Raw genomic sequence first — 25,162 nt, forward strand, 5'->3', positions numbered from 1 at the left:
TGGATAACCCCCTTGGTATTCTCAATCTCCCAGAAAAGCTGAGGGGAACATGCCTGCGTGATTCACAGAAATGGGCCTTCCTGGTGTCACCCAGGCAGTGGGGGAGCCCCTGAGGGGCCCCCTCGGGGCAGGGCCTGCTTCCCCTCCACACCCGTGGGCCCGGGAGCCCATAGAGACCCAGGGCCTTGGCCACACACAGAGCTCAGTTCCTGGCTGTGAGCAGCCAGCCTGAGGCTGGGGGACCCGGGAACCCGCTCATTCTCAGAAGCTACTGGGGGGGTGTCTCGATTTTGGTCAGGGAGGGACCGGCCCGGCACTTACTTAGCCTCCTCATGTTTTCAGTTAACCTAGAAGAGAGAGAACGTCGTTCAGTCCAGGCTGGGTGCCCAGGAGCGTCTCACTGAGCAGACCGGGGCCCTGCCCTCAGCTGGCTTCCGATCTCTCCAGGGCCAAGCAGGGCAGGCGGGGGCCAGGCTGGGGCCGCAGGCGCGCCCCCAGCACACATTCTGGCCCGCTCGTCAGGAGGCTGCACAGCCCTCAGTGGTACATGCCCAGCAGAGGCAGCCAGGAAGACCTGGATTCGAATCCCACTTCTGATCTGTCCTGGCTGGGTGCTGGGGCAGATTTTGTAACCTCTCTGTGCCCCCAGGCAACACTAGTCTGAGGCTAAGCTGCCGGTGAGGTGGCGATCTGCACAGGGCAGGGCACAATGTCCTCTCTGGGAAATCCCAGGTCTGCCCCCTCCCCCAATTCCTTTCAGCACTTCCTAGGTCTGAAGCCGTTCTCATGCATCAAACGGCCTGTCTTTGGGGAGGACAGCCCTGGAGACAGGAGGCCCCTGGGGAGGCAGGGCTGGCAGTTAGCACCTGTGGGCTCAAACCCCAGGCTGGCTGCTCTGCCTCTGTGCTCCCACCCACTCTGGGCCTCAGTTTCCTCACCTATAAAATGAGGAGATTGGCCCTGATGGTCTGGAAAGTCCCTTCTACCACAAACCCTATGATCTCTTCATAAAAAAGGCCGAGGATTCCTCCTGTGGTCCAAGGGCCCCCATCGAGCACAGAGGCCACCTGCTGCTGGCACCCATTGCGGCGCAGGGGTGGGGGGGTACCTTCTGGCGCTCAGCGGCTCCTCGGTTTCCACTGCGCTTTCTTCAGGCTGAAAGCGGAAATCTTCCACGTATTCCCCAAACCTGTCGTAGAACCACTTCTGCACCCGAGAGCGCATCATCTGGCTGCGTTTATCTGGAAGGAGCCAGGAAAATAAGGAGGGGTAAATGTGGGGTGAAACCAGGGTGGGGCAGCTCTCTCTGGGGACCAGGGCACAAATATGGGCTGGGGAGAGGCAGAGAGGGAGAGTGTGCTTGTGCACGTGTAAGTGTGCAGGTGTGTGTGTGCATGCGTATGTGTGTGTGTGTGCACATGTGTGTGTGTGAGAGAGAGAGACAGAGGAGAGAAAGAGGAGAAAGAGAAAGGAAAGAGACAGAGACAAAGAGAGAGGAGAGAAAGACAGAGAGGGAGAGGGAGAAAGAGAGAGAAAGAGAGAGGAAAGAGAAGGAACAGAGAGGAAAGGGAGAGACAGGGAGGGTGTGCTTATGTGCGTGTATGTGTGCAGGTGCGTGTGTGTGTGTGAGAAAGAGAGAGAGAGAAAGAGGAGAGAGAGAAAAGAAAGAGACAGAGAAGGAAAGAGAGAGAGGAGAGAGAGAAAGGAAAGAGACAGAGACAGAGACAGAGAGAGGGGAGAGAGAGAAAGAGAGAAGGAACAGAGAGGAAAGGGAGAGACAGGGAGGGAGAGAGTAGTTGCTTATGTGCGTGTATGTGAGCAGGTGCATGTGTGTGTGTGTACACGTGTGTGCATATGTGTGTGTATGAGAGAGAGAGAGAGAGAGAAAGAGGAGAGAAAGGAAAGAGATAGAAAGAGAGGAGAGAGAGACAGAGAGGGAGAGGGAGAGAGAAAGAGAGAGAAGGAACAGAGAGGAAAGAGAGAGAGAGGAAAGAGAGGGAAGGAACACAAAGGAAAGGGAGAGACAGGGAGGAAGAGAGAGTGTGCTTGTGTGCGTGTATGTGTGCAGGTGGTGTGTGTGTGTGTGTGCATATGTGTGTATGTGAGAGAGAGAGAGACAGAGGAGAGAAAGAGGAGAAAGAAAGGAAAGAGACAGAGACAGAGAGAGGAGAGAGACAGACAGAGAGGGGGAGAGAGAAAGAGAGAGAGGAGAGAGAGAAGGAACAGAGAGGAAAGGGAGAACAGGGAGGAGAGTGTGCTTATGTGCGTGTATGTGTGCAGGTGTGTGTGTGTGTGTGTGAGAGAGAGAGAGAAAGAGGAGAGAGAGAAAAAAGAGATGGAGGGAGAGAGAGAGACAGAGAGAGAGAGAAAGAAAGAAAGAGAGGAGAGAAAGGAAAGAGACAGAGACAGAGGAGAGAGAGACAGAGAGGGGGAGAGAGAGAGAGAGAGAGGAGAGAGAGAAGGAACAGAGAGGAAAGGGAGAGACAGGGAGGGACAGTGTGCTTATGTGCGTGTATGTGAGTAGGTGCACATGTATGTGTGTGTGTGCGTGTGCGTGTATGTGTGTGTGTGTGAGAGAGAGAGAGAGAGAAAGAGGAGAGAGAGAAAGGAAACAGACAGACAAAGACAGGAGAGAGAGAGGGAGAGGGAGAGAGAAAGAGAAAGAGAGGGAAGGAACAGAAGAAAGGGAGAGACAGGGAAGGAGAGTGTGCTTATGCGTGTGTATGTGTGCAGGTGTGTGTGTCTGTGAGAGAGAGAGAGGAGAGAGAGAAAGGAAAGAGACAGAGACAGAGAGAGAGAGAGAGAGAGAGAGAAGAGAGAGAGAGAGAGAGAGAGAAAGGGAAAGAAGACAGACAGGAAAGGGGGACGAGGCAGAAGAAAAGAAGGTGGGCAGCTAAGATGATCCTCTGAGCACTGATCCCCCGCTGGCAGAGCCTCACGGGGCAGCTTTGCGGAGGTACAGCCCCCAGGGGACCAAGAACGGGACTTTAAGGGCCCCCCAGAAAGGCCCAGACTCGTGCTAATCAGACTCACAAGACTGAAAGATGGACCAGAATGGTGAATTACTACTTCACAGAGCAGCTCTCTCCTCTGTAAAATCAGGCAGTTGGACTAGACAACAAGGGGCCTTCTCAGCTCTCCTGGGCAGCCCTGACATCCCATGTTCTCAGGCCCCTCCCTCCTCTGACATCCCACGTTCCAAGGTTCTTCGAAGCTAGGTGCCACGTCATGCTTTGGCTTACACGGGTCACACTCTGGTTGTGGGGAATGGGGAGGAGCCCTGGGCCCGGGCTGTTCACCGTTTGTGGGTATGAACCCAGAACCCCACCTGCCCTGTGTGCCGAGTGCAAGTGCAGACAGGATCAACCCTGTTGGGGAAGGGCCATGCTGACACACACCTGAGCCGTGGTTGGTTTGTGTCGTCGCCGGTCCCTTGGGGGGCTGCTGGGGGGGTGGCTCCTCGGCCCTGTGGGGGTGGAGAGAAGAAGCGCTTAGTAGGAGGCTGCTACAGCTTCTTACACATAAGGCCTAATGCTGGTCACTTCCCTGAGGGGCATTTCCTCATCAGCAGGAGGAGGTCAGCTTCGATGCCCTTTCCATTCAGGTCTGGACCAAGTAGGCAGAGCAACATCTTTGTTATGCAGAGATGTTTGTTGCAAAGGTAGCAGAGCCTGGTGGCACATCACTTACAGAGTCAGTCAGAACTTGAAAGGCAATGGGTTTTGGCCAAGAGGGCAAAGAGAAAGAGCACAAGCATTTATTGAGCCCCTGGTGCGTGCCAGGCACCGTGCTGAGCATTTTACAATGGTGACTCATTTAACAGACCACTAGGACTGCAAAGTTCTGAATTCCAGACCTGTAAGGGGTGAGGCTGTGGACAGGTCTCTGAACCCCTCCCCCCTGGGGCCTTAGTTGCCCAAACCCACCTACAAACAAGGGGCAGGGCCCTGCCCCACCTAAGGGGCTGCTGAGGGGAAAGGGATTCAGAGACTCCCAGGGCCATGGAAATGGGCTCCATTATCAGGAAGGAATGAAGAGAAACCCCTCCCCTGCCCAGCCCTCATCTCCCACCCCCCAAGGCCAGTACACAGCTTTCCCTGCCTTATTAACAAGGCTTGATGTCTGGGAAAGGAAAAGGGGGACTGGAGGGTGGCTGCCAGCTGGCACCACTGCCCGGGCAGCTCTGAGCCCACTGGGGAGGGACTCAGAAGTAGCCAATCGGCAGGGCCTCCTCACTCCTGGGCACAAAAGCTCTGAGCTGCATCCAGGTCAGCCCAGATCAGAACACCCATGTCCTTGTGCCACTGGGTGCCTACTGTGTGCCAGGCACCAGGCTAAGCACTCAGGACACAGAAAGAGGCAAAGACTCGGAGCCTGCCCTCAGGGAGCCCTGGTCTGACAGAGGATACGGTCGATCTAAATCACACAGGGCCTGGATGCTGCCGGGGGAATGGAAAGGGACTTTCCCATAGTCACAAAGTGTAAGAAGGGAGCAAGGCCAGGATTTGAACCCAGCTCTTTGGGGCCACCCAGGCTCTTACTCAGCAAGGCTGCTGCTTCCTTAGGCCAGGACCTTCAGCTCCCTTCCTCACCCCTCATCCAAATTGCCCACCAGGCCATGGGGGAAGGTGGACATTCAGTACATTAGGATCTGTCCTGGATGATCACTGCACTAGCACAGACAGCCACCCCGGCACAAGCTGGCAGCCTGGGCTGAGGCCCAGAGTCACCCTCGGCCTCTCGGAGCCTAACAAGGTGGGCCCTCAGGCCCCCACGGCCCCGGACTGCCGGCCAGCATCCTCTGAGCGCTCGTCGTGGGCCCCTTGGGGAGGGCTACGCTGAAGGCCTTCCCCCTGCTGAGAAGCGCCCAGCTCCACACACATAGAACGGGAGCTGCGCCTTCAGAGAGGCCACAAAACAGAAGGGATTCTGTAAGAATACAGTTCCTGTCAGTGCACGCACGTGGAGGGCTGTACCCCAGCATGGGGGGGGTGGGGGTGGGGTGCCTCCCCAAGGCCACTCAAGCTCCCAGAGCAGCTCAGTGCAGAAGGGGGAGAGCCGGGCCCTCCTGCTGGGCAGTGCAGAGCCTTTGGCCAAGTCACACCCACCTGGGCCTCAGTTTCCTCTCCTGTAAAACAAGTGGGTTGGATGACATGACTCAGCCCCGCCATCCCACCTTGTCCTCAGGGGGATTCCAGTCTAACAGAGAAAAGACAGAGCCCAGCCCAGCAGTTCTTAACATGGGATCTGTGGCCTTGACTTTGTTTTTCACATGGTGATTGCACTGCCTATCCTTCACAATAGCTAGTTTCCTTCTGAATTGAGGCAGGGGTCCCTGGACCCCATCAGACCGACTCAGAAAGATCAAGTGTAGAAATCTAAGTGGAATTAAATGTTTCCCTCCCCCACTGCAAACAAAGAAAAACCCTTGCAAGAAATCTGCACAGCCAAGTAAAGCAAAGTCCTTCAAGCTGTGTCTCATGTGGGGACAGCCTGGCGGTGTAGAGAGTTCAAATCCGGCCTCAGACACTTCCTAGCTGGGTGACCCTGGACAAGTCCCTTCCCCTCTGTCTGCCTCAGTTTCCTCATCTGTAAAGTGGGGAGAGCAGCAGCCCCCGCCTCCTAGGGCTGTCGTGAGGATCCCACGAGACAGTATTTGTGAAGTGCTCAGCCCAGGGCCCAGCACACGGGAGGTGCTATTACGATGCTCGTGTCCCTGCAGCAAGGCAGGAGCGTGAACACTGCACCGTGTGTCAGGAGGTCCAGCCTGTCCCCTCTCGCCCCTCTGGGCCCTGCTCAGCAAAGGGCCGGTAAACGAGGTCAGCAGGTCCCAGCTCGGGCGTGTATGGACACACCAACGGACAGATAAAGGACATGCGTGTGGGGCCGGAAGGGCCCCCGGGGACCTGAATGCTCTTGCTGTCTCTTTTCTTTTAGATGTTGGCGCTGAAAACACTTTTTTAAAAATGAAAATTAAACCTCCTGTGAAATGCCCCCTTAGCGGATGTGAAGAAGGGCTGTCTAGGATCCAGATTAATCTCATGGAAGCAGCCCTGCCCCTGTCCGTGGGGGCGGGCATGGCGCCCTCGGGGCGGCTCTGGTTTCAGGTAAGCCTCTTGCCCAACAACGGCCCGAACAGACGGGGCTTCCCACCCACGGCCAACTCGACAGCGATTCCTGGACGGCTTCTGGTGTGCCCTTCTCCTCACTGGACAGCATGGGAAGCAGTGGCCCAGGATGGAGTAGGTGACTCGGCCAGGTCTGAGCCCAGCATCTCTGACTGCAAACCCAGGGTTCTCCTCCAGAAGGGTCATTCCTGAGGACCAGGGGCACAGTGTCCAGCTTTGGGTCTGACCTTCTCGGGCGCTGCTGTGTCCGGGTCTGGGCCCAGGCTGGGGCATGACAACTGTGAGCTGAGTCAGAACCAGAGCCACGGACAGTGCCAGGTGGTGGCCACTGAGCTGAGCGGGCCTGGGCTGCCAGGAAGTTGGGCTTGTGCTGGGGAGGGGGCGGTGAACGAAAGAAGAGGCCTGGGATGAGCTCTATAAAACCCCTACTATGTGCCAGGCTCCGAGCACTTCTCACAACCACCCTGTGAGGTAGCTGAGCTAACAAAAAAGTCAAGTGACTTGGCCAGGGTCACACAGACAGTGTCTGAGGAGGAAGAAGGGTGGCCCTCACCACCGGAGAAATGCCTGGGTTGCTTGTGGAGGGGAGGAGCGGCTCCTTCCCAGGGGAGGTCAGGGAAGGCTGGGGGCGCTGTCTGGCCGTCCAAGGGGCCTCCCTCGGGGTTTCTCAGGCTGCCGATCCCTGGGGGCCCCAGCTCCTGCTCGCAGGGCCCGGGCCAGGGAGCCTCCCCCACCATGCTCTCCCAGCTCCTCCCCCTGCTCCCCGCTGTGCCCTTGCCTGGTTTTCAGGACCTCCTGGAATCTCTGCTCCAGCTCCAGCCGCCGCTGCCGCTCCTTCTCTAGCTCCTGCTTCAGCATCTCGGCATTGGTCTCCTCTCTCAGTTTCCGGAGCTCCTCTTCTGTTGGGGGAAAGGGAGGGAGTGAGCTCCCCGCGGCCCGCAGGAACTCTCCTTCCCCCAGAAGCAGCCTGGGAACAGGCCGTGTGCCCCAGAGAGGCGGACCTGGGACTGAGGCAGCGATGCCCAGAAGGACCCCCCAACACTGTGACCTAGGAGCCCCTGGCGCTGCTCCGGGGATCTCATAGTGCATTCACTTACTCTTACCAGACATTCTGATGCGCTGCACTCCCCCAAGGATGCCGCCCCACGGCCACCTTAGACTAGTAATGGTGTCACCAATGACCCCCCTCCTCCCCAACGCAGTCCTGTGCCTTCCTGCCTCCAGTGACTGGGCTTCCTAGGATGCAGCGGGCTCCCACGGGGCCTGGCTCAGGCTTCCCGGCCGAGGGGGACTGGGACCCCCCACTGTTACACGCACTGTGACCCCTGCTGCTCACAGGCACGGTGACTTCCACATACACGGAGAAAGGACGGGGTACCACGGGACCAGAGATTTAGGGGCATCGAGTCCTTCACTGGGACGTGTGCATGCTAGCTAAGGGGCCAGCCCAGAGGCCAGCGGGCCAGGCAGGTGTTTCTGGGGGTGGAAGCTTGGTGTCAGGCCACGGGAACCCCAGGGCTTTCACCCAGGGGCCACGGTCCTCAGACAAGTGCAAGAGAGCACAGCAATAGAGGGTTTGGAACCAGAGGGCCTGAGTTCGAGGCTGTGGCTTGGAAGCTTAGCCCCACTTCTGCCCTAAACCTCAGTTTCCCACTCTGTTGGACTCAGTGGTCTCTAAGTTCCCTCCCTGTGCCTGTGGTCAAAGCAACTGCTCTGGGCTGAGGAGGGAGAGAGTGAAACATAGCAGGCCAGCCTGGTGGGTCTACCTACCAGGAGCCCTGGCACTGCCTCTGAGCTCAGGTGGTATTTGAACCCAGGTTTTCCAGCTTCTCTCTCTCCCCTAGGGCAGACTGCCAAGTGCTGGACTCAAAACAGAAGCTGTGGAGCCCTGCTACTATGACCATCAGTTTCCTCATCTGTAAAATGGAGTAGCAGTCTCCGGACCAGGGAAGGGCCACCTTGACACAGCTGGCCAGGGAGCCCCAAGAGCGTATCCACCGGCTCCCCACTGCCTCTGGCAGGCCTCTGTCCCCAGGGGCTTCCCCTCTCTGCCTGCACAGTCAGGCTGTGGCCTCTCTCTTCCTTGACCAGGGCCTTATGAGGGAACAGGAAATGCAGTCTTGGGCAGCCATGAAGAGCCCCAGCAAGGGCCTGGGACACAGACCGTGTGGCCGGGCAGCGTTTCTCCCCTTGTTTGTCTTGTTAGCTGGGTGGGCTTGGCTCCCGTGGGCTGGTGAGCAAGGGGAAATGGGACCTTCTTTGAGTCAACGCCAAGGACAGGAGGCCCTTCCTGGACCCCAGCCCAACAGCCTCCCTCTCTCCAGATGGCAGAACTCAAAACCAAATCCCCACCAAGTGCCGGGTGCAGCGTGGGGAGGCAGTCAGGCCAAGGCTGAGCTGGGGGAGGAGGGCAGGGTGCAAGGGGCACCTCAGGGTGACCGAAGGACCCCTCTGTCAAAGGGCTGTGGTGAGGACAGCGTTTTATAAAAATCTGCTGTGAGCAACAGCATGACATGTGAAAAATAAAATGGGTCCTGGCTGGCAGGGAGGCCTCACAGCTACCTCTGCCCTTCTGAAATCCTCCTCCGGCACACTCAGTGACCCTGGCGACCAGGGGAAGGCATGGTACTTCCTCCCCTCAGCCTCAGTTTCCCCATCTGTAAAGTTCCAGGTGAGGAAACAGGGGCCCAGCCCAGCCGGGTCATGCTGGGCTTTCATCATCCTTCCTCTTCACCGTGGTTTTTGGCTCATTCACATCTCAGCTTCCCAAGATGAGACAGCCATTAGGAATGCCATGGCCTCCTGAGTGAGTAAGCTGGGAAACTGAGATTCTTTTCAGAGTAAACAGGCCTCCCTCCCAGCCCCCAGTGAGTAAATGCCAACTGCTCCAGTCACTCAGGCCTGCCAGGATCCACACCAGTGAACCAAGGAAACCGGCCCACAGCCTTTGGACTGCATTCCGGGGCTGCCGGCAGCATTCCCAGGAAGCCCCAGACTCTGGGCACTCAGGGGCCAGGGAAGCAGGCCAGGTTTCCACCTCAGCATCCAGGAAAGCCCAGCCTGGGAAAATGAGCCTCAGTGGCTTCCAGGAGACAGAAGCTCGGTGAACAATGTTCTCTAATAACATCATGGGAGCAGAGCAGGAAGGGACCTCAGAGCCCAAGCCCCTCTGACAGCCGAGGAAACTGAGGCCCAGGCCAGGTGCTGGCACTGCCAGGTTCTCTGCTCCCCAGCCCAGGGGCCCTTCCTTAGCCCCAGTGGTCCCCCAATAGTGACACCCCCAAATCCTGCTTCTGCAGAACCCTCCTTCCTGGGCTGCTCCCAGAATTCCCTATGGGCCTCCTCTCCTCCTGACTTCCTGTCCTTGCCCAAATCACCCCACATTCCTGGGCCACACTGAAAGGCATCAGCTGTGAATGTCCCCCTAGGCCTCCTCCTCTTTCCTCTGCCCTGACCCCCCTTCCCCAGCCCCTTCGTTCATGTCTCCTCCCTCTGTTCCTGGGCCCTTCATCCTTCCTCACAAGACAGCCTCTCTGCCCCCTCTGGGGGTGGTCTGTGCCCTGGGTTTCAACTCGAGTCGGTCAACCAGGGCTTGGTGGCTAAATTCAGCAGGCCAGGTTTTCAGGACAGCTCTGAGCTCCAAGTCCCCTTCAATGGCCAGTCCTCAGGAAGCCAGACCTTCCCACTACCCACTGGATGCCTTAATGGTTGTAAACCTGGGTTTTGATTGACATCTCTGGTGTTTATGTCACCCACGATTCACTCCACAGCCCCCCCCCAGCCCTTGAGAGAATTATTAAAAGGAAGAGAACTACCCAGTATACCCAAGTGACCCTTCCCAAAGCCTCCTCCATCAGGAAGCCTTCCTTCAAGTGTCCTCTGAGGTGCAGGGTTCCCCTCTGATGGGTCTTCTGGGCAATGCCAGGTCTCAGTCATTCTCTAGGCTCGCATCTGGTCTCCTACCAGAGGCTGGCAGCTCCGTGAGGGCAGGGACCTCCCCCTGTGCCCGGCACAGAGCTCGGCCTAGGAGCTGATCTGGGATCTGAGACTATGGAGATGAACCCCGGCCTCTCTCAGCAGAGAGACCCGCGGCTGGGAGGTGGGGAGGGATGGAGAGGGGAGCCCCTCCCCAGAAGGGAGACCTGTGAGGCAGGGGGGAGGATGGAGAGGGGAGCCAGGCAGAGAGACCCGGGGTGGGGGTGGGGATGCAGAGGGGAGCCCCATTCCAGGCAGAGAGCCCTGTTGGGGAGGGGGAGGGGGTTGGGGGCCACCGTGGGAGCTGAGGGAAGAGATTGGTTGGAGGGCTCCGGAGACTGTCTAGTCACAGCCTTGTGCTAAACTGGGCTTTGGCCTGGAATATAATAAAGAGGGATCCGACCTGGGAACAAGGATCAAGGTCCAGTCTCCCCTCTGCCCCGGGGTCTTTTTTCTGAGTCTGGTCAGACCCCTCCGCTGGAGGGCTGGAGAATGAGCAGTGCTTGCCCTAAGGAGCTTCCTACAGCCTGGGGCTAGGGCAGATGGGCACGAAGAGAAAGGAGGCAAAGTGCCCCGGGAGCACGGGGAGGGGAAGGTCCCCACATCTGCTGGGCAAGCCCCAGCGGCTCCCAGCCAGGTGGAGGAGGGGGGCACATGCTGCGCCAACGCATTGACTGGCATTTATTGAGCGCCTACCGCGTGCTAAGCACAGCGCCAGGTGCTGGGGACAGGGGGAGGGAGCAAAGCCAGCCCCCACCCTCAGGGAGCTCCCAGGGTCACCTGGGTCAGGGCAGGAGGAGAGGGAGGGAACGATGAATGGGCCTGCGTGGCCGGGACAGGGAACCCACGGAAGAAAGGAGGGAAGGTGACTGAAGGCAGCCCCGTGGTCAAGGGCTTCGAAGGCCAGGCTGACCAGCATGGCCCGGCAGCACCAGGGCCAGCTCCCAATGGCTCAGCAGACGCCTCTCCCAGGAGAGGCCGAAATCGGTGGGAGCCTGGCGTCACACAGGAGACCCCCTTTCAATGTTATTCTGCCCCGTTAAGTGGCCAAGGGACCTCCCTGGGCCTGACCAGCTGTTCTCTGCTCCTCTCACCCTGCCCCCGCCCCAGATCACAGCTGGGGTAGATGCCTGGCCCCTCTGTTGGAATGAAAACAGTACAGGGGTGGGGGGGGGACCCCAAGTCAGGGAAAGGCAGGATCAGAGAAGGGGGTCAGAGCTAAGGTATCTCCCCTGGAGGGCCCTTCCAGGTCCCACTTTCTGTGATAGCAGGTAAAGCTGACTGATATGGTGGGGAAGGCTTTTATGAAGGTGATGAGATTTTAAGAAATGCATCTCCCTAAAATTATAGGATGTCTGGGCTGGGAGGGGCTTTAGGACAGGGAATGTCAGAACTGAGAAGGTCAGATGTGGGAGACAACAGGTGTGGAATACTGAATACACTCTCAGACACGGCTGCTACAGTGGTTGCTTCTGCCCTTTCCCCCTCTTTTTACATCTTTGTTGCAAGGGATGGCTCACTGCAAAGGGAGAGGGGGGAACTATATCTGGAAATGATGTGATTTTAAAAAAGAAGTTATCAATAAAAACGGGCTGCCGAGGAAAGGCATTGGGCTCTGGCCTCGGCTGGGGCTCCCAAGGGGGCACTGACTGTCCCCAGACCTCCTCCAGCTCGACTACGTCCCATTTCTCCATTCCCCCCCCGCCCCCATCATCCTAGCCAGGATCATTTGAAAAGGAAATGAGGATCTAAGAAAAGAGGCTGGCTCCCTGCAGAGCCATTGGGGGGAGGGCAGGGAGCTGGAAGGGGAGGGGGTTCAACAGCCATAGTGTCAGCCTGTAAAGTGCCCACAAACCCACAAGCCTGGTGAGATAGAGACTCTTGGCCCCTGCCCCAGTGCCAGCCTGCCCCCACACAGGGCATGTGCAGAAGCAGGACAGAGACCCCCTTGGGGTTGCGGCTGCGACTGTCAACCCATTTTATGGATGAGGAAACTGAGGCTGGGAAAGGGAGGATGTGACTTTCCTAAGGTTACCAAGCTTGTAAGCGGCAGAGCCTGGACATGAACCCAGGACCCCTGATGTGTACAGCCAAAAGACACACACACACACACACACACACACACACACACACACACGGTGCTAAGCATCCGTCTCACAGCTCAGCCCCCCAGGGGAGCTCAGGCTGGTGCAGAAGCCGGGCACTGGGCCCCTCCAAGCCCCCTCCTCCTCCCCATGGGGGTCTGACAGCCCCAGCCCCGCAGCAGATGGCGCTCCCCTGGAGGCAGGCCCTGGCTCCGTGGCTCTGCCTGGAGGGATGATTACCACCCCCCCACCCCATCACTGCTGAGATTGGCCATTAGGAGCTTCTCTCCTCCCCCCAAGTGACAGATTGAGGTCAATTACAGCACTGAATACGTCCCCTGCTTTGCACAGGACAAAGGCAGCAAAGTCCCCTGTCATCAACTTCCCTCTCCGATGACAGGAGGGAGAGAGATGGGGTGGCCAATTTTCAGACAATTGAAGAGAAGTGGGTGTTTCCAATGGAAACCTCATTTCTCCCAGGCCCCAGCCTGAGCCAGGGGACGGCTACAGGCATGCTGAACACATGTGGGAAATGGGACCTCCCGCCAGGCCGGTCTCCTGAGTCTGCAGGACCCGCCAGGGTCCCTCTCGCCCGTGGTCCTTGAATGCCACTCTGAACTTGAGCCTGCCCCCCCTCCAGTGCCCCTCTCCCTTCCAGGCTGCACTGCCAACGCTGCCCTCCCAGCTCCAACCCCAGCCCCACCGTGTGACACGCCCACCCGAGCTGGGCCGCTGCTAACAAGCAGTTTTCCATCTGTCCTGCTAACCCACGTCTCTGGCTGGGACCCCCTCGTTCGAGCTCGCCCTCGGCTTCTCTGGATTCGTTCCTCACAGCTGGTAGCTCCCAGACGGTGGTCTGGGCGTCCCTCTCAGGTGCTCCTTGAGGTCAAGACAACTTTCATAGCAACATAAAGACATTCTAATGTCCAACCTGGTAAATGCCAGCAGACAGAACACCCATAAATAAAAGCTCCTTAATACTTTTAAAGAGTATAATGGGGTCCTGAGACTGAAAGTCGGAGCACTCCTGGACCATCTCGCTTAGTTAGATGCTCCCCAATCACTTCATTTCTTGGCTACCAGAAAAGGGGCTGCTCTCACTATTTGGGGTGTGTAGTTTTGAAAATATTTTGTTTCTGACATCCCTGGGGGTATATATCTAGCAGTGGGATCTCTGGGCAGAGGGGCACAGACATTTCTGTCATTTGATTCACCCAATTCAAGACAGTTTTCCAAAATGCTTGTACCAACTTGCAGCTCTACCAATAATGCACGAGTGTGCCTAGCTTTCCACAGCCTGTCAGGCATTGACTATTAGCTGTCTTTTGTCATCTCTGCTAATTTTTTTTTACATACCCATTAAACATATTTTCACATTAGTGAAGTTGTAAGTAAAAATTAAAACCAATAGGAGGAACCATCAGAAAGATGAAACAAAACTCAACAGAAGGTAAAAATAAGTGATAGTGATTGGACTTCCATAGTTCTTTCTTTGGATGTGGACAGCATTTTCCATCCCGAGACCTCTGGAGATGTCTTAGATCCTCGTAATGCTGAGAAGGGTTCAGTTTAACATTTTTAGTCATTACATAACATGGCTGTTATTGTGTACAAAGTCCTCTTGGTTCTGCTCACTTCGCTCAGCATCAGACCATATGAGTCTTTCCAGGTTTTTCTGGAGTCTGCCTGCTCTTTATTTCTTATGGCAAAATAGCATTCCACTACATTCATATACCATGACTTGCTCAGTCATTCCCCAATTGATGGGCATCCTCTCAATTTCCAATTCTTTGCCACCACAAAAAGAGCTGCTATGAATATTTTTGTACATGTGGGTCCTTTTCCCATTTGTTTGATCTCTTTGGGCATCTCTGCTAATTTTCAAGGGAAAGCCTCAGGCTTGTCTGGATGTATGATGGGGAGCATTCTTGTTTGTAATTCTTTTGTGAACACTTTGTCTGGATCCTTTAAGGACTTTCCCTACTGGTCTGAGCCGTCTATGTTTCTGCTAGTTGCCCACGCAGCTTGGACATCAGTGGAGCAGAGATCCTTGCAGAGCAGGGTTTTTTCCCCCTCTGGCTCCAGTCTTAGCAAGCTTCAGGGTCCACCCTGACAACGCCTCCCTCCTTGGTGTCTCCAGCCCTCTCCCAGACCATTCGCTGCCTTCTGGGTACAAAGGCTAGAGGCGTTCCCTTGATGGGGAGCAGCGTAAACCCCAGACCTCACGCGATCTGCTGCAGAGTAGCGTGATCTGCGTGGGTGTCGTGGCCCTCCCATGAGGACGGGGATCATAGGATCTCGGAGCTCAGAAGCCAAGACTGAGGCCTGGGGAGGAGAAGGGATCTGCCCTGGGTCCCCCAGGCAGTAGGAGGATTTGAACCCGGGCCCGCGCCTGCAACCACCTCCATCACTGGCTCCGTTCTAGAATCTGCGCCCCTAAACTGTCCTCGGGCTGGGAAGTCCGGCCTCCTTTCCCCTTCCCTCCCCCCAAGCTGCCTCAGTAAGAGAGTAATTGGGAGTGAATGGAGATAAGCTCACAGCTATTTTTAAAGCTGTTGAAGGTAGACTCTTAGGAAGGAACCCTCTCAGCGCGGGACTCAGCAAGCCGAGCTCCAGCCAGAACTAAAAGTCAAGTGATCGTTCTGAAGTAAAGCGCCTTTCTTCCAGGCCAGCAGGGGAGCTGAGGGGCCCTCAGGCTGCAGTCCAAGGGCGCGGCCGGAACATGCGCGGCCAGCCCCGGCCAGGTGTCTCCCCTGTCCTCCGGAGCCCCGCCCCAAAGCCCAGCCAGGGCGCCTCCGACCAGCGCCAGGTCTGGATTCTGGACTGACCCCAGAGGGAAGAGGCTCGTCTCCTCCTGCGGGCCTGCTGTCTCCCACGCGAAAATGGATGGAAACTGTGGGAGGGTGGGGACAGCAGCGCCCTCCGCATTCTGCCGAGGCAGGGGATTAACAAGCAGTTTGGCGTGAGCCTCCGCACCACCGACCGAGAAGGGCACTCACCGCCACCCTGGCCCGCCCGCGTGGGGAGAGCCCAGGCTTCTGACCCAGCCTTCCCAGCCTAACCTGCCAGCGGAGCTTTGGCCAAATTGGACGCCTCTCTGCCCCAGGCACATCCTCTGCTTTGCCACCCCCTGGCCCTGGCCACACCTGGCATACCTGCCCAATCATGCCTGGCACGACTGCCCACCCCACACCTGATGCCCCTGAACCAAGGCCACCCACAGCTGCCTCACCACCCCTCCCCACTCCTCGTACCTGGTATGCAAGTCTTTGTGTTAGAGTCATCTGTGTCTGGGCCTCCTCCCCTCCTAGACTGTTAGCCCCTGAGTGCCCAGGACTGTGCCCTGGACTAAGGCAAGACTTCATACAGCAGTGGTGAATGAATGAATAATGGGGAGCTCCCCCCACAATATACCTTTTCTTGTCCCCCCGACTTTGGGGTAAATTCCACTGTAACAGGGCCAGAGAGGGTTTATGGTGGCTAAGCAGGCAGGGCATTAGCCCAGGGCACAGAGAACCTGGCTCACTTCTGGTGCCACCTGGAGCGAGCATCTTCCCTGGGCCATGCCTCCAGCCCAGGGGCCCCCTCACACCCCAGGAGCTCCTCACAGCGCTGGCATCGGCCTGCCTGGGCCCCTTCCCCCACTGGGGGGTTGGTGCTGCGGCCTCAGCAGGCAGGCCGGCCAAGCTGCTTTCCCTCCTGGCTGTCCCTCTGACAGCCTAGAACACACACTACGCCCCCCAGGACACCTCCCCCCACATCCTGGGCCTACTTAGCTTCCTTTGGAACAAGAACTCCTTGGGGGTTGGGGGTTATACCCAGGAAGGAAGGTGAAAGAGTGTTAAGACAGGGCCTTTCGGATGCATTTTGGAAAGGGACCAAAATCCTGGACAGGCGGGAGCCCAGGGCTCCACACTTAGCCTCATTATTTGCCAGCTTCATTACTGGGGGCAAATCCCTTCACTGTGAAAAGGCTCAGTTTCCTCATCAGTAAAATGGGGACAATCCTGGCAGCGGGCTGCTCTGGCTGGTACTTAACAAGGTTGGTCCCTGCTCAGCACGAGTTTAGGGCTGAGATGTCAGGCTGGCCCCCCTCCAAAAGGGCCCCAGGAAAAAGTCCGCCAGCAAACGTGTTTGTCTGAGGCTCAGTCTGTACTGAGCCCAAAACAATCAAACTCCTGAGCTGAGGGGAAACCCTGGCACCCCAGAGCCAGCCACGAAGCAGTGCCCCAGGGAGAACAGAGGAGAAGAACGTGGGGACCTTAGAACAAGGAGGGTCCCCTGTGGGAGGGACCAAAGAACCTAAGAATGCAGGTCAGAGCTGGGAGGGGCCTGAGAACAGGGGATATCAGAGCTGGCAGGGGCCTGACAACTGGGGATGTCAGAGCTGGGAGGGGCCTCAGGGCAGGGGATGTAGGGACTGGGAGGGGCCTGAGCACAGGGGATGTCAGAGCTGGGAGGGGCCTGAGCACAGGGGATGTCAGGGCTGGGAGGGCACTTAGAACCCAGAATGTCAGGACTGGAAGGGGCCTTGGAATCCTTCCAGGCAATCTTCCCCACCTGATATCCCAGATTACATATCTAGAAGCTGAGAGGTGAATCACCTTGGCCACAGTCAGGTGATTCAATCCAATTAGCATCTGCTAACTGATCCCTGAGGGGAGGGTCACCCAAAGCTCTTCCTGCTCCCCTACAAAAGGTGGTGGAGTGAGGCAGGACCCCACCTGAAGCCTGGTGGCAGGCAGGTTCTCCGGGGCCAGTCTGCCTAGTCCCAGGGACAACGTCTGAAAGGTCAGGGTTCCCAGCCCAAGGGTTTGTCTGCTTGATGGTGTCGTGAGGACCACTGGATCAGGAAGCTTGGCTTCTTTTCTCCCCCCAGAGAAGTTAAGCTTTAATCTCAATCTGGCGCCCCTCTATCCCATGAACCCTCCTGCATGCTCACTGAGATGAGTCCTCGAGCACCAACGCCACATACAGTAGAAAACAGAGACACTGAAGCTCGGGTACTTATCGTCCTCATTGGACCCCGAGCTTCCACACTCTCTTCTCACACATCTGACTTCTCCTCAGGAGCCTTTGCTGGAATATCACCCATGTCCACACTCCACCACCCACCCCCATCCTCTCCTTCCCTCCCCCCACATCAGCTTCTATGCACGTGATTCCCAGATCAGCATATTCTGCCCAGAGCTCCAGGCCCCCTCGCTGACCTGCCTACCCGACATCTCTATGTTGGCGTCTCGAGATGTCCAAAACAGCATTCGTCATTGTTCCTCCAAAACCCTCCCCCACTCCCAACTTTTCTGTACCCTGTGGAGGGTCCTCAGGCTTGGGGCCTTGGTGTTCCCCCAGAAAATCTGTCCCCAAGCCAGGCAAACTCGACCTTGGTAAAAGCCCCGTGGGTCCTGTGACTCCGCCCCACCCTGGTGCAGGCCCTCCGCGCCTCACATCTGGATTACTGTGTGCCAGTGGGAGGGGGGGGCCTGACTGCCCCCTCTAACCCATTCCCCATTCAGCTCTTCTTAGGTGCAGGTATGACCCTGTCCTTCCCCCTCCTCCAGTGACCAAATCCTCAGTCTGGCATTCACACTGCAGGGCTCCAGACAGCTGCTCAAGGCCCACTTCCAGCCCCATGGGCTAACCTGCTCCTTCTCATCCACCAAGTTCTGTCCCCTCCCTTTCTTCCATAGGCACCAACTATAAATCCATACCCACCCCCCCTCTTTAGCCTTCGACCTTCAGAAGCAGTGGACAGGGACTGTGGAGTGACATCAAGAATGGGAGGTTTTCTGGGAAGACTTGTATGAACTGATGCAAAGTGAAGTGAGCAGAATCAGAAGAGGGTACACAGTAACAGCAACATTGTAACTATGATGTGAGTTGTAACATTGTAACAACATCGTAACTTCTGATCTAGACAACTCCTAAGGACCCTGATGAAAAGTGCTCTCCCCTCCAGAGTCTGGATGCAGATCGAAGCAGACTTTTTAAAAATTTTCTTTATTTTTCTTGGGGGGGTTTTGGTCTGTGTTCTCTTTCACAATATGCTAATATGAAAATGTTTTGCATGACTGCATATATATAAGCTATACCAAACTGCAGAGACAGAGGGAAAGAATTTGGAACTCAACATTTTAAAAAATGAATGTTTAAAAAAACAACTTTTTATATGTAATTGGGAAAAGTTTAAAAAAAAAAAAGAACAATGGGTTTTGACTCCTAGGACCTGGTTTCGGATCTTGGCACTGCTGTTTCTCATCTGTGTAACCAGTGCTGAGTCCCTCCGGCCTCAGCCTCCTCATCTACAAAGTGAGGGCTGGGATTCATCATCGCCAATGTCCCTTCTGGCACCAAACCCAGGAGGCCAATGGCTTCAGGGGCAGGGGCCCACGAGTGCTGCTGTGGGACAGCTCCCATGGCCAGCAAGCTGTTCCTCACCCAGACCAGAGCCCATCTGAGTGCTCCTTGTACTCCCTGCTGAGGCTGAGCAGAGGGGAACGGGCTTGCAGAGAACCTCAAATTTGTTACACCCCCCCCCAACTCTCTTGGGCATTTAAAAACCCAACAGCCCTGGCTGCCTTTCCCTGAGGCACTTGAACCCGGCCAAGAATGTGCCCTGCTTTAGATACTGGGAGAACCACACACCGAATATAGAGGCAGTTCACAGGGTGACAGCTTGGTGATCTCAGCAGCCATGATGTTCAGCACACTCTGTCCCCAACCAGACAGGAATAGTGCCCAGATAACGCCACCGGCACGCCTGCCTCCTGCCTGCTCTAGCTGGAGGAGGGATGGTCTACCTGCCCATCATACACAAAGAGGGGTGAGATACTGAATGACCTACCCTGCTCTGAGGCCCCTCCCAGCCCTGACATCCCCTGTTCTGAGGCCCTTCCCAGCTCTGACATAGAGGGACTCAGCTCCTCCCAGGGAAAACCCTGGGGAGCCCAAGCAGGAGGTCAGTCCAGGCACTGGGCTGATGCCACTGGCTGGGAATGTTGGGGAGGGTAACAATGACCTTCAGAGCCACTGTCCCAGTAGGGCTTGAGGTGCGGAGGTGCTTTCCCGAGTCCAACACTCTTACTCTCTAGGGAGCCCAGGGCGTTTACTATGCAGGGGAGGGATGTGGTCAGCCCTGGGGTTTAGGAATTTAGGAACTTGACAGATGTTGGGAGGATGGATTGGAAGGCAAACTCAGGCCAGACAGACCAATCAGGAAGTCAGTGAGGTGTAAGGGTCAGCGCCCACCAGCCTCCCTCCCAGGGGGTGGACCCACAACTATGACGTGGGGGAGGCAGGGTTCACTCATTTAATGATGGGGAAACAGAAGGATGTACCAAGGAGATTCAGCCAAACGCCAAACCCAGCACGAGGACAGTGTGATGGGGGAGGAGGTGGTCAACAGGCTTGGGACAGCAGGTGTGTGACCCTGACAAGCCCCTGCGTCAATGGGGGCTTGGCTCTCTCCTCTGTCACACAAGGAGGTCAGCATAGGTGCCTTCCAAGGTTAGACACCACTCTGAAAAGTTCTCTGGCTCTATGAAATTAGCCAGAAATCCCACCCTGAGCCTCTCCCCTGCAGCCTCACTCTAGGGCCACCAGAGCCCACGTCCTGGCACGTGATGCCAAACTAGCACGTCTGGGGAGGACTGTGGCTCTGTCCCTTTGTGAGCAGCCCGGCCAAGGCCAGGCTGAGGGAAGAACCTGATTTAGGCTGTGCTGGACAGTACAAGGAGACCCCCTCCTGATGCCATCCCAGGCCAAGAGCAGGGGGGTTTCAGGACAAACATGGTGCTTGCAAGCAGGACAAGCGGACAGCCCCCTCACCCTGGGAGGGGACTACGGGCCTGATGACTTCACTGGAATATTCCTGAGCCCCTGTCACCAGCTTAGGGGACCATTTGTACTCTTTAATATTTAATAAGCTAGGAAAAACCTTCTCAGGCCTGTAGGCCACCATCTCTTCTCCCAGAAAGATGATGAGCTAATCTGCTTCCTGGAGAAGGGGTGGGGGAGATGACTGAAAAGAACATTAAGATGCAGAGGGGCCTGAGAGCAAAGAATATGAGGAATGGAAGGAGAGACCTTAGAACAGGGAATGTGTGTGTGGGCAGGCCTTAGAACAGGGAATGGGGTGGCCTTAGAACACGGAAAGTCAGAACTGGGCGGGTCCTGAGAGCAGAGTATCAGGAACAGAAGGAGAGACCTTAGAACAGGGAATGTGTGTCTGGGGGGGGTCCTTAGAACAGGGAAGGTCAGAGCTGGGAGGGGCCTGAGAGCCCGCTGCTCTGGGGACTGTGTTTATTAAACAGGGCATTAATCCTGGAGCACCTGTCTAAAGAGCCCCTGCTCCCAGCCACGGCCACTTTTCTGTATGCGAGGGCTGCTTAGCTGTAGGGAAACTGAGTCACACATCCCTGAAACGTCTGCTCAGCTCTTCTCCTCGTGTGTTGCCCTCACACCCTCCCCACTAGAGCCCCCAGATGATGATGGAGGAGGGGGGGAGCCGTGAACTCATACCCCTGTGGATGATGACCTCCAGGGCTGGGCCCAGAAACACCTTCTATCTTCTAAGAGGGTTGGGGTCCGAATCCTCCTCTCTTGTGTACCACCTGGGTGACACTGGTCCAGTTCCTTTACCTCTCTGGGAGTCAGTCCCCTCACCTGTAAAATGGGGGGCTTGGACCCAAGGCCTCTAAGTTTCCTCCCAGCTCCAGACAGAGGACCCTGCGATCCTACTATGTGCCAGTTCTAGGTGCTAGACAGGGACAAAAACAAAGAGGCGTGTATGCTCTGCCGGGAGAATATGCCTGGGGACCAGGCCCTGGGACATCCTGTGTAGGGGCAGGGGGGGACCGGGGCTGTCCTTGGGGCAGACTAGCTCAGGGCAGAGCTACCAGTCACTGAGAGGGCCACTGACACAGTGCCAGGAAGGAGCGCCTAAAATCATCCGGAATAACAATGACAATAAGTTTCTAGAACATGTTAAGGTTTGCAAAGCATCTTACACATATTAGCTCAGAGGTGGGGGCTGTTATTATCCCCATTTTACAGGTGAGGAAACTGAGGCAGACAGGTTCGGTGACCCTTGCCCAGCACTGTGGAGATGGCAGGACTCAGCTCCTCCTTCCTCTGGGCCCATCCCCTGAGGGTTGGGGTTCGAATCCTCCTCTGTTGTGCACCCATCTCCTGAGCCACCCTCTGAAGACAGACAGGTGGCATGGTCGCACCCCCCTGGGCCTGGGAGCCCAGGGCCCTGGCTCTGCCCCAGCTCTGTCCTAAGCTGGCCGAATCACTTCCTTCTCTGGGCCCCAGTTCAGTTATCTGTAAAGTGAACTTTCCTCCTCCTCTGTCACACCTCACTTCTGAAGGGTGGGGGCACTGAGTAGTCTGATCACTGTGGCCCAGAGACACCTGCTCCAGCCGGCTTGGCCTGGGCCCCTCCCTTCTGCTTACACTCAGAAGCAGCTTGGGCCAGGCCCTATAGGGGACCAGGCTCTCAAAGTTAGGGGTGACTTGGTCTGAATGGGAGAGACGTGACCATCCCCACTGCAGGCCGGCCTACACACCCATGGGACTGCTTTACTGCCAGGGGCGGTCCCCATAACGTACTGTCCGGCCACCTGGAAGGACACACCTGGGTCTAAAAGGCCCTGTGGGCCCTCACTCTGGGTCATCAGGAGAGATTCCTTCCAGCCTACCTGATAAACTGATGCATTCTGCTCAGATCTTTGTCTCAGAATTTCTATCATGACACCCATCCTTTACAATATCACGTAACATGCCCCTGTTAATAAATGATACTGTATGCAGATAACTGCCTCAGTTTACCCTTGTTAGATTCCATTCACTACAATCTCCAAAGTCCATCCCCCCAACTCTGCTCTCTGTTGGACAGCTCTGCTGTGTGAGCTCCCCATTCTAGAGCTACGCAAGCAGGGCGCAGGGATCTTATGGAGATGACTTATTTCTGGAAGCAGTTATCCAGATGACTTGGAGGGTCCCTGGTGATGGGAACCTTTGAGTCTACAGTTCCATCACTGCGTTGTCAGTGGGAGCAGACCTCCGCCTTTGTGCCTAGTCCGGGCATTTCTGAGGCATTCTGACAGGTCAAGCAGTGGGCTCAGCCACTCAGGGAGGCCTGAGGCCTGGCAGGCCCTCCCCTGGGGATGGCTTAGCCCACAGAGGCCAGAGTGACTCACAGTCGACTCAGGCTACCCCTTAGGGCCCGGCTTTGCTCACCCCTTTGGGGAAGGAAGGCCAGCACCCCAGAATCCCAGAGTCCCAGCCCCTGAAGGGAGGCCCCTGCCTGACGCCAGAAGCCGCTGAAGAATGCCACCCCCCAGGTTCTGAAGCTGCTCCTGTCTGGATGTAGGACTCCAGCCAGTCTCAGCCAGTGCACAGACCTCTACAGACACCTGCCAGCCTCCGCTGTCATCTTTCTTGAGCTGCCCCAATGGCACCACAAGCTTCTCCCTTGCCAGCCCCTCCTCTGGAGGCCCAGCGAGTGCCCTCCCTGATGGGCTCATCACCAGGCCCTCACAGCCCACTCAAAGAGGGGCCGCTCTCTCACAACTGTGGGAGGCTCCATGTCACCACTGAAGGGCCCCCAGCATGCAGCACCAGCTCAGAGCTAGCGGCCCCACCCATCCCGGGGCCCTTTCTGGGACTTACGTAAAAAGTGTTTTTCCAATAAGGCGATTTCCAGGTGCCCTTTGATTTCATTTAGTCGATCGAATTCCGTCCGGTTATAATCCTGGACTCCAGCAGCCATGATGAGAGTGCCCGGCCCGGCCTGGAGGAAAAACAGAAGTACAGTGCTTGAGGAGGGGGCCCTGCCAGGCTCCCCGTCCCAAGCCAGACCACTGAAGAGGACCAGCTCGGGTTACTGGCCTTCCAAAGCCCGCCAGGCTAGCACCTCCCTGCCGCCGGCCTGGGCTCCTTCCAACGGCTCTGCCACCCTCACACACTCCCAGAGCACCTGAGGGGGCTCTGCTACAGCCCAGTTGGGGCTCGAAGCCCCAGAGCCCAGGCCAGGGAAGGGAGGAACCAGCTGAAGCCAGCCTGCCAAGCCCTCCCATCCTGCCCATGGAGCCCAGGCCCACTCCTAGCTGCTGACAGGCAGGCAGAGCCAGAGGAGGGTGGAGGGGCTGGACTGGACCCAGAGGGCAGGCGAGCCCACCTTCTGGGCACCTCCGGCTTCAGGCAGATCACATGTGCCCCCCGGGGGAGCCGGGGGGGAGCCCCAAGGAGATAGACATCAGCCCGTGGGAGATCCTGGCACGGCTGGGGAGGAATGGGGCGCTCGATCCCAGGAGACTGAGTCCTGCAGATGCCACTTAAAAATATCTCCTGCTGTCAGGATAGGGGCAGGGCAGGCTGGTGTTTCCAGCACAAGCCATGATGAGAGCTGCCCCCCGAGGTGCCCGCCAGGTGGGGACTGCCCTACTTTCTGAGGCCGGGCAAAGGGAGAAGGTGCCTGTTAGCACATCCCAGGCATTTCTGCATGCTGTGAGTAAGTGAGAAGTCAGCCTATGACATGAGTGACAAGTCTGTTTGACCTGGAGAAATCCAGTCCAAGGCGCCTGTCCTGAGCATTCTGTGAGGCTACAGGATCCGGGGGGCCTTCCCAGAGAGGAAAGAGGGAGGCCCTGCCCTCACTGGGCTTACACTCTGGGGGGACAGTGGGGAACTAGAATACACATATAGGAGGAGACGGGGGCTTAGGGCCAGGGCCAGAGCTGGATGGAACCTTAGAGGGCCCTTCCCCCTTTCAAAGAGGAAGAAATTGAGGCCCAGGGAGGTGATTGTGACTTGTTCTTAACTAGGGGCCACAGACTCCCAGGGGGCCTCAGTCTCCATCCCTTCTATCTTAGATAATCGCTTAGATAATCACACCCTCCGTCACCAGCACTCATCACAGCGCCGGGCACACAGTAGGCACTTTCTCAGACCGCTCATACCCTCCGTCACCAGCGCTCATCACAGCGCCAGGCACACAGTAGGCACTTTCTCAGACCGCTCACACCCTCCGTCACCAGCACTCATCACAGCGCCTGGCACACAGTAGGCACTTTCTCAGGTCACACTCTTCACAACCAGCACTTATCACAGCGCCGGGCACACAGTAGGCACTTTCTCAGACTGCTCACACCCTCTGTCACCAGCACTCATCACAGCGCCGGGCACACAGTAGGCGCTTTCTCAGATCACTCACACGCTCCACCACCATCACTCAGTGCAGCGCCAGGCACATGCTATTCCTCTCATGTCCTCTCATCCTCCACACAGCAGCCAAACTGTGTGACCACGTCACTGCCACCCTGCCTCTAAAACCTTCAATGGCTCCCTACTGCCTCCAGGAGCAAATACCCGATCCTCAGCCTGGCATTTAGAGCCTGCCACAATCTGCCTCCACCCACCTGCCTTTCCAGTTTTATCCCCTTTCCCCACTTTCCATTCCAGGCTTACTGGCCTGGCACCTGTTTCTCATGCACGTTTCTCGCTCCCTCTCTCTCTGTCTCTGTCTGCCCCGACCCCCTTCTCTCTGCCCTTGGACAGATGGTGCTCCATTTAACCGGCATCTATCAGACGCCTGGTACACGCTGGCCATGAAGCTGGGTTCTGAGGATACCAAGGCCAAAACAAACAGAGCCTGCCCTCAAAGGGTTTACATTTGACCAAGGGGAAACACCAACAACTAAGTGTCCCAAGTACAAAGTCATTCCAAAGTACAAAACTGTATTAAGTACAAAGTCAGGTCGGTAGGAAGAGGCCCCGTGATGGGGAGAGAGAGCCGGCCTCTGATCACATGAAAGATCACGGAAAGCAGAGAAGGGCCGCGCGCCTGGAGAAAGGCAGATGTCTCTGTTTTCAAAAAAGCAAAGAGAGCGGAGCCCTCAAAGCGAAGGCCGGTGAGCCTGCTTTTGACTCCTGCGGAAACAGCTGGCAGGCACGGAAAAAGTCGAGCTGGCC

The 25,162-nt window shown here is 56.7% G+C and overlaps 1 protein-coding gene across 2 annotated transcripts in view; it reads right to left on the reverse strand.

Moving 5' to 3' along the window:
- Positions 1 to 25,162, reverse strand: part of GRAMD4 (GRAM domain containing 4) — a 96,781-nt gene that overhangs the window by 16,777 nt on the left and 54,842 nt on the right. For both annotated transcript variants that reach the window (XM_020977423.2, XM_020977424.2), the window contains exons 3-7: positions 22,862 to 22,982; positions 6,907 to 7,027; positions 3,399 to 3,466; positions 1,109 to 1,241; positions 322 to 347 (exon numbers count right to left, since the gene is read on the reverse strand). In XM_020977423.2, the coding sequence (XP_020833082.1) occupies positions 322 to 347; positions 1,109 to 1,241; positions 3,399 to 3,466; positions 6,907 to 7,027; positions 22,862 to 22,982 (469 nt within the window). The remainder of the gene's footprint in view (positions 1 to 321; positions 348 to 1,108; positions 1,242 to 3,398; positions 3,467 to 6,906; positions 7,028 to 22,861; positions 22,983 to 25,162) is intronic.

This window comes from Phascolarctos cinereus, unplaced genomic scaffold (assembly GCF_003287225.1).
Source record: "Phascolarctos cinereus isolate Bilbo 61053 unplaced genomic scaffold, phaCin_HiC Scaffold_1;HRSCAF=81, whole genome shotgun sequence".
Taxonomy (NCBI): Eukaryota; Metazoa; Chordata; class Mammalia; order Diprotodontia; family Phascolarctidae; genus Phascolarctos; species Phascolarctos cinereus.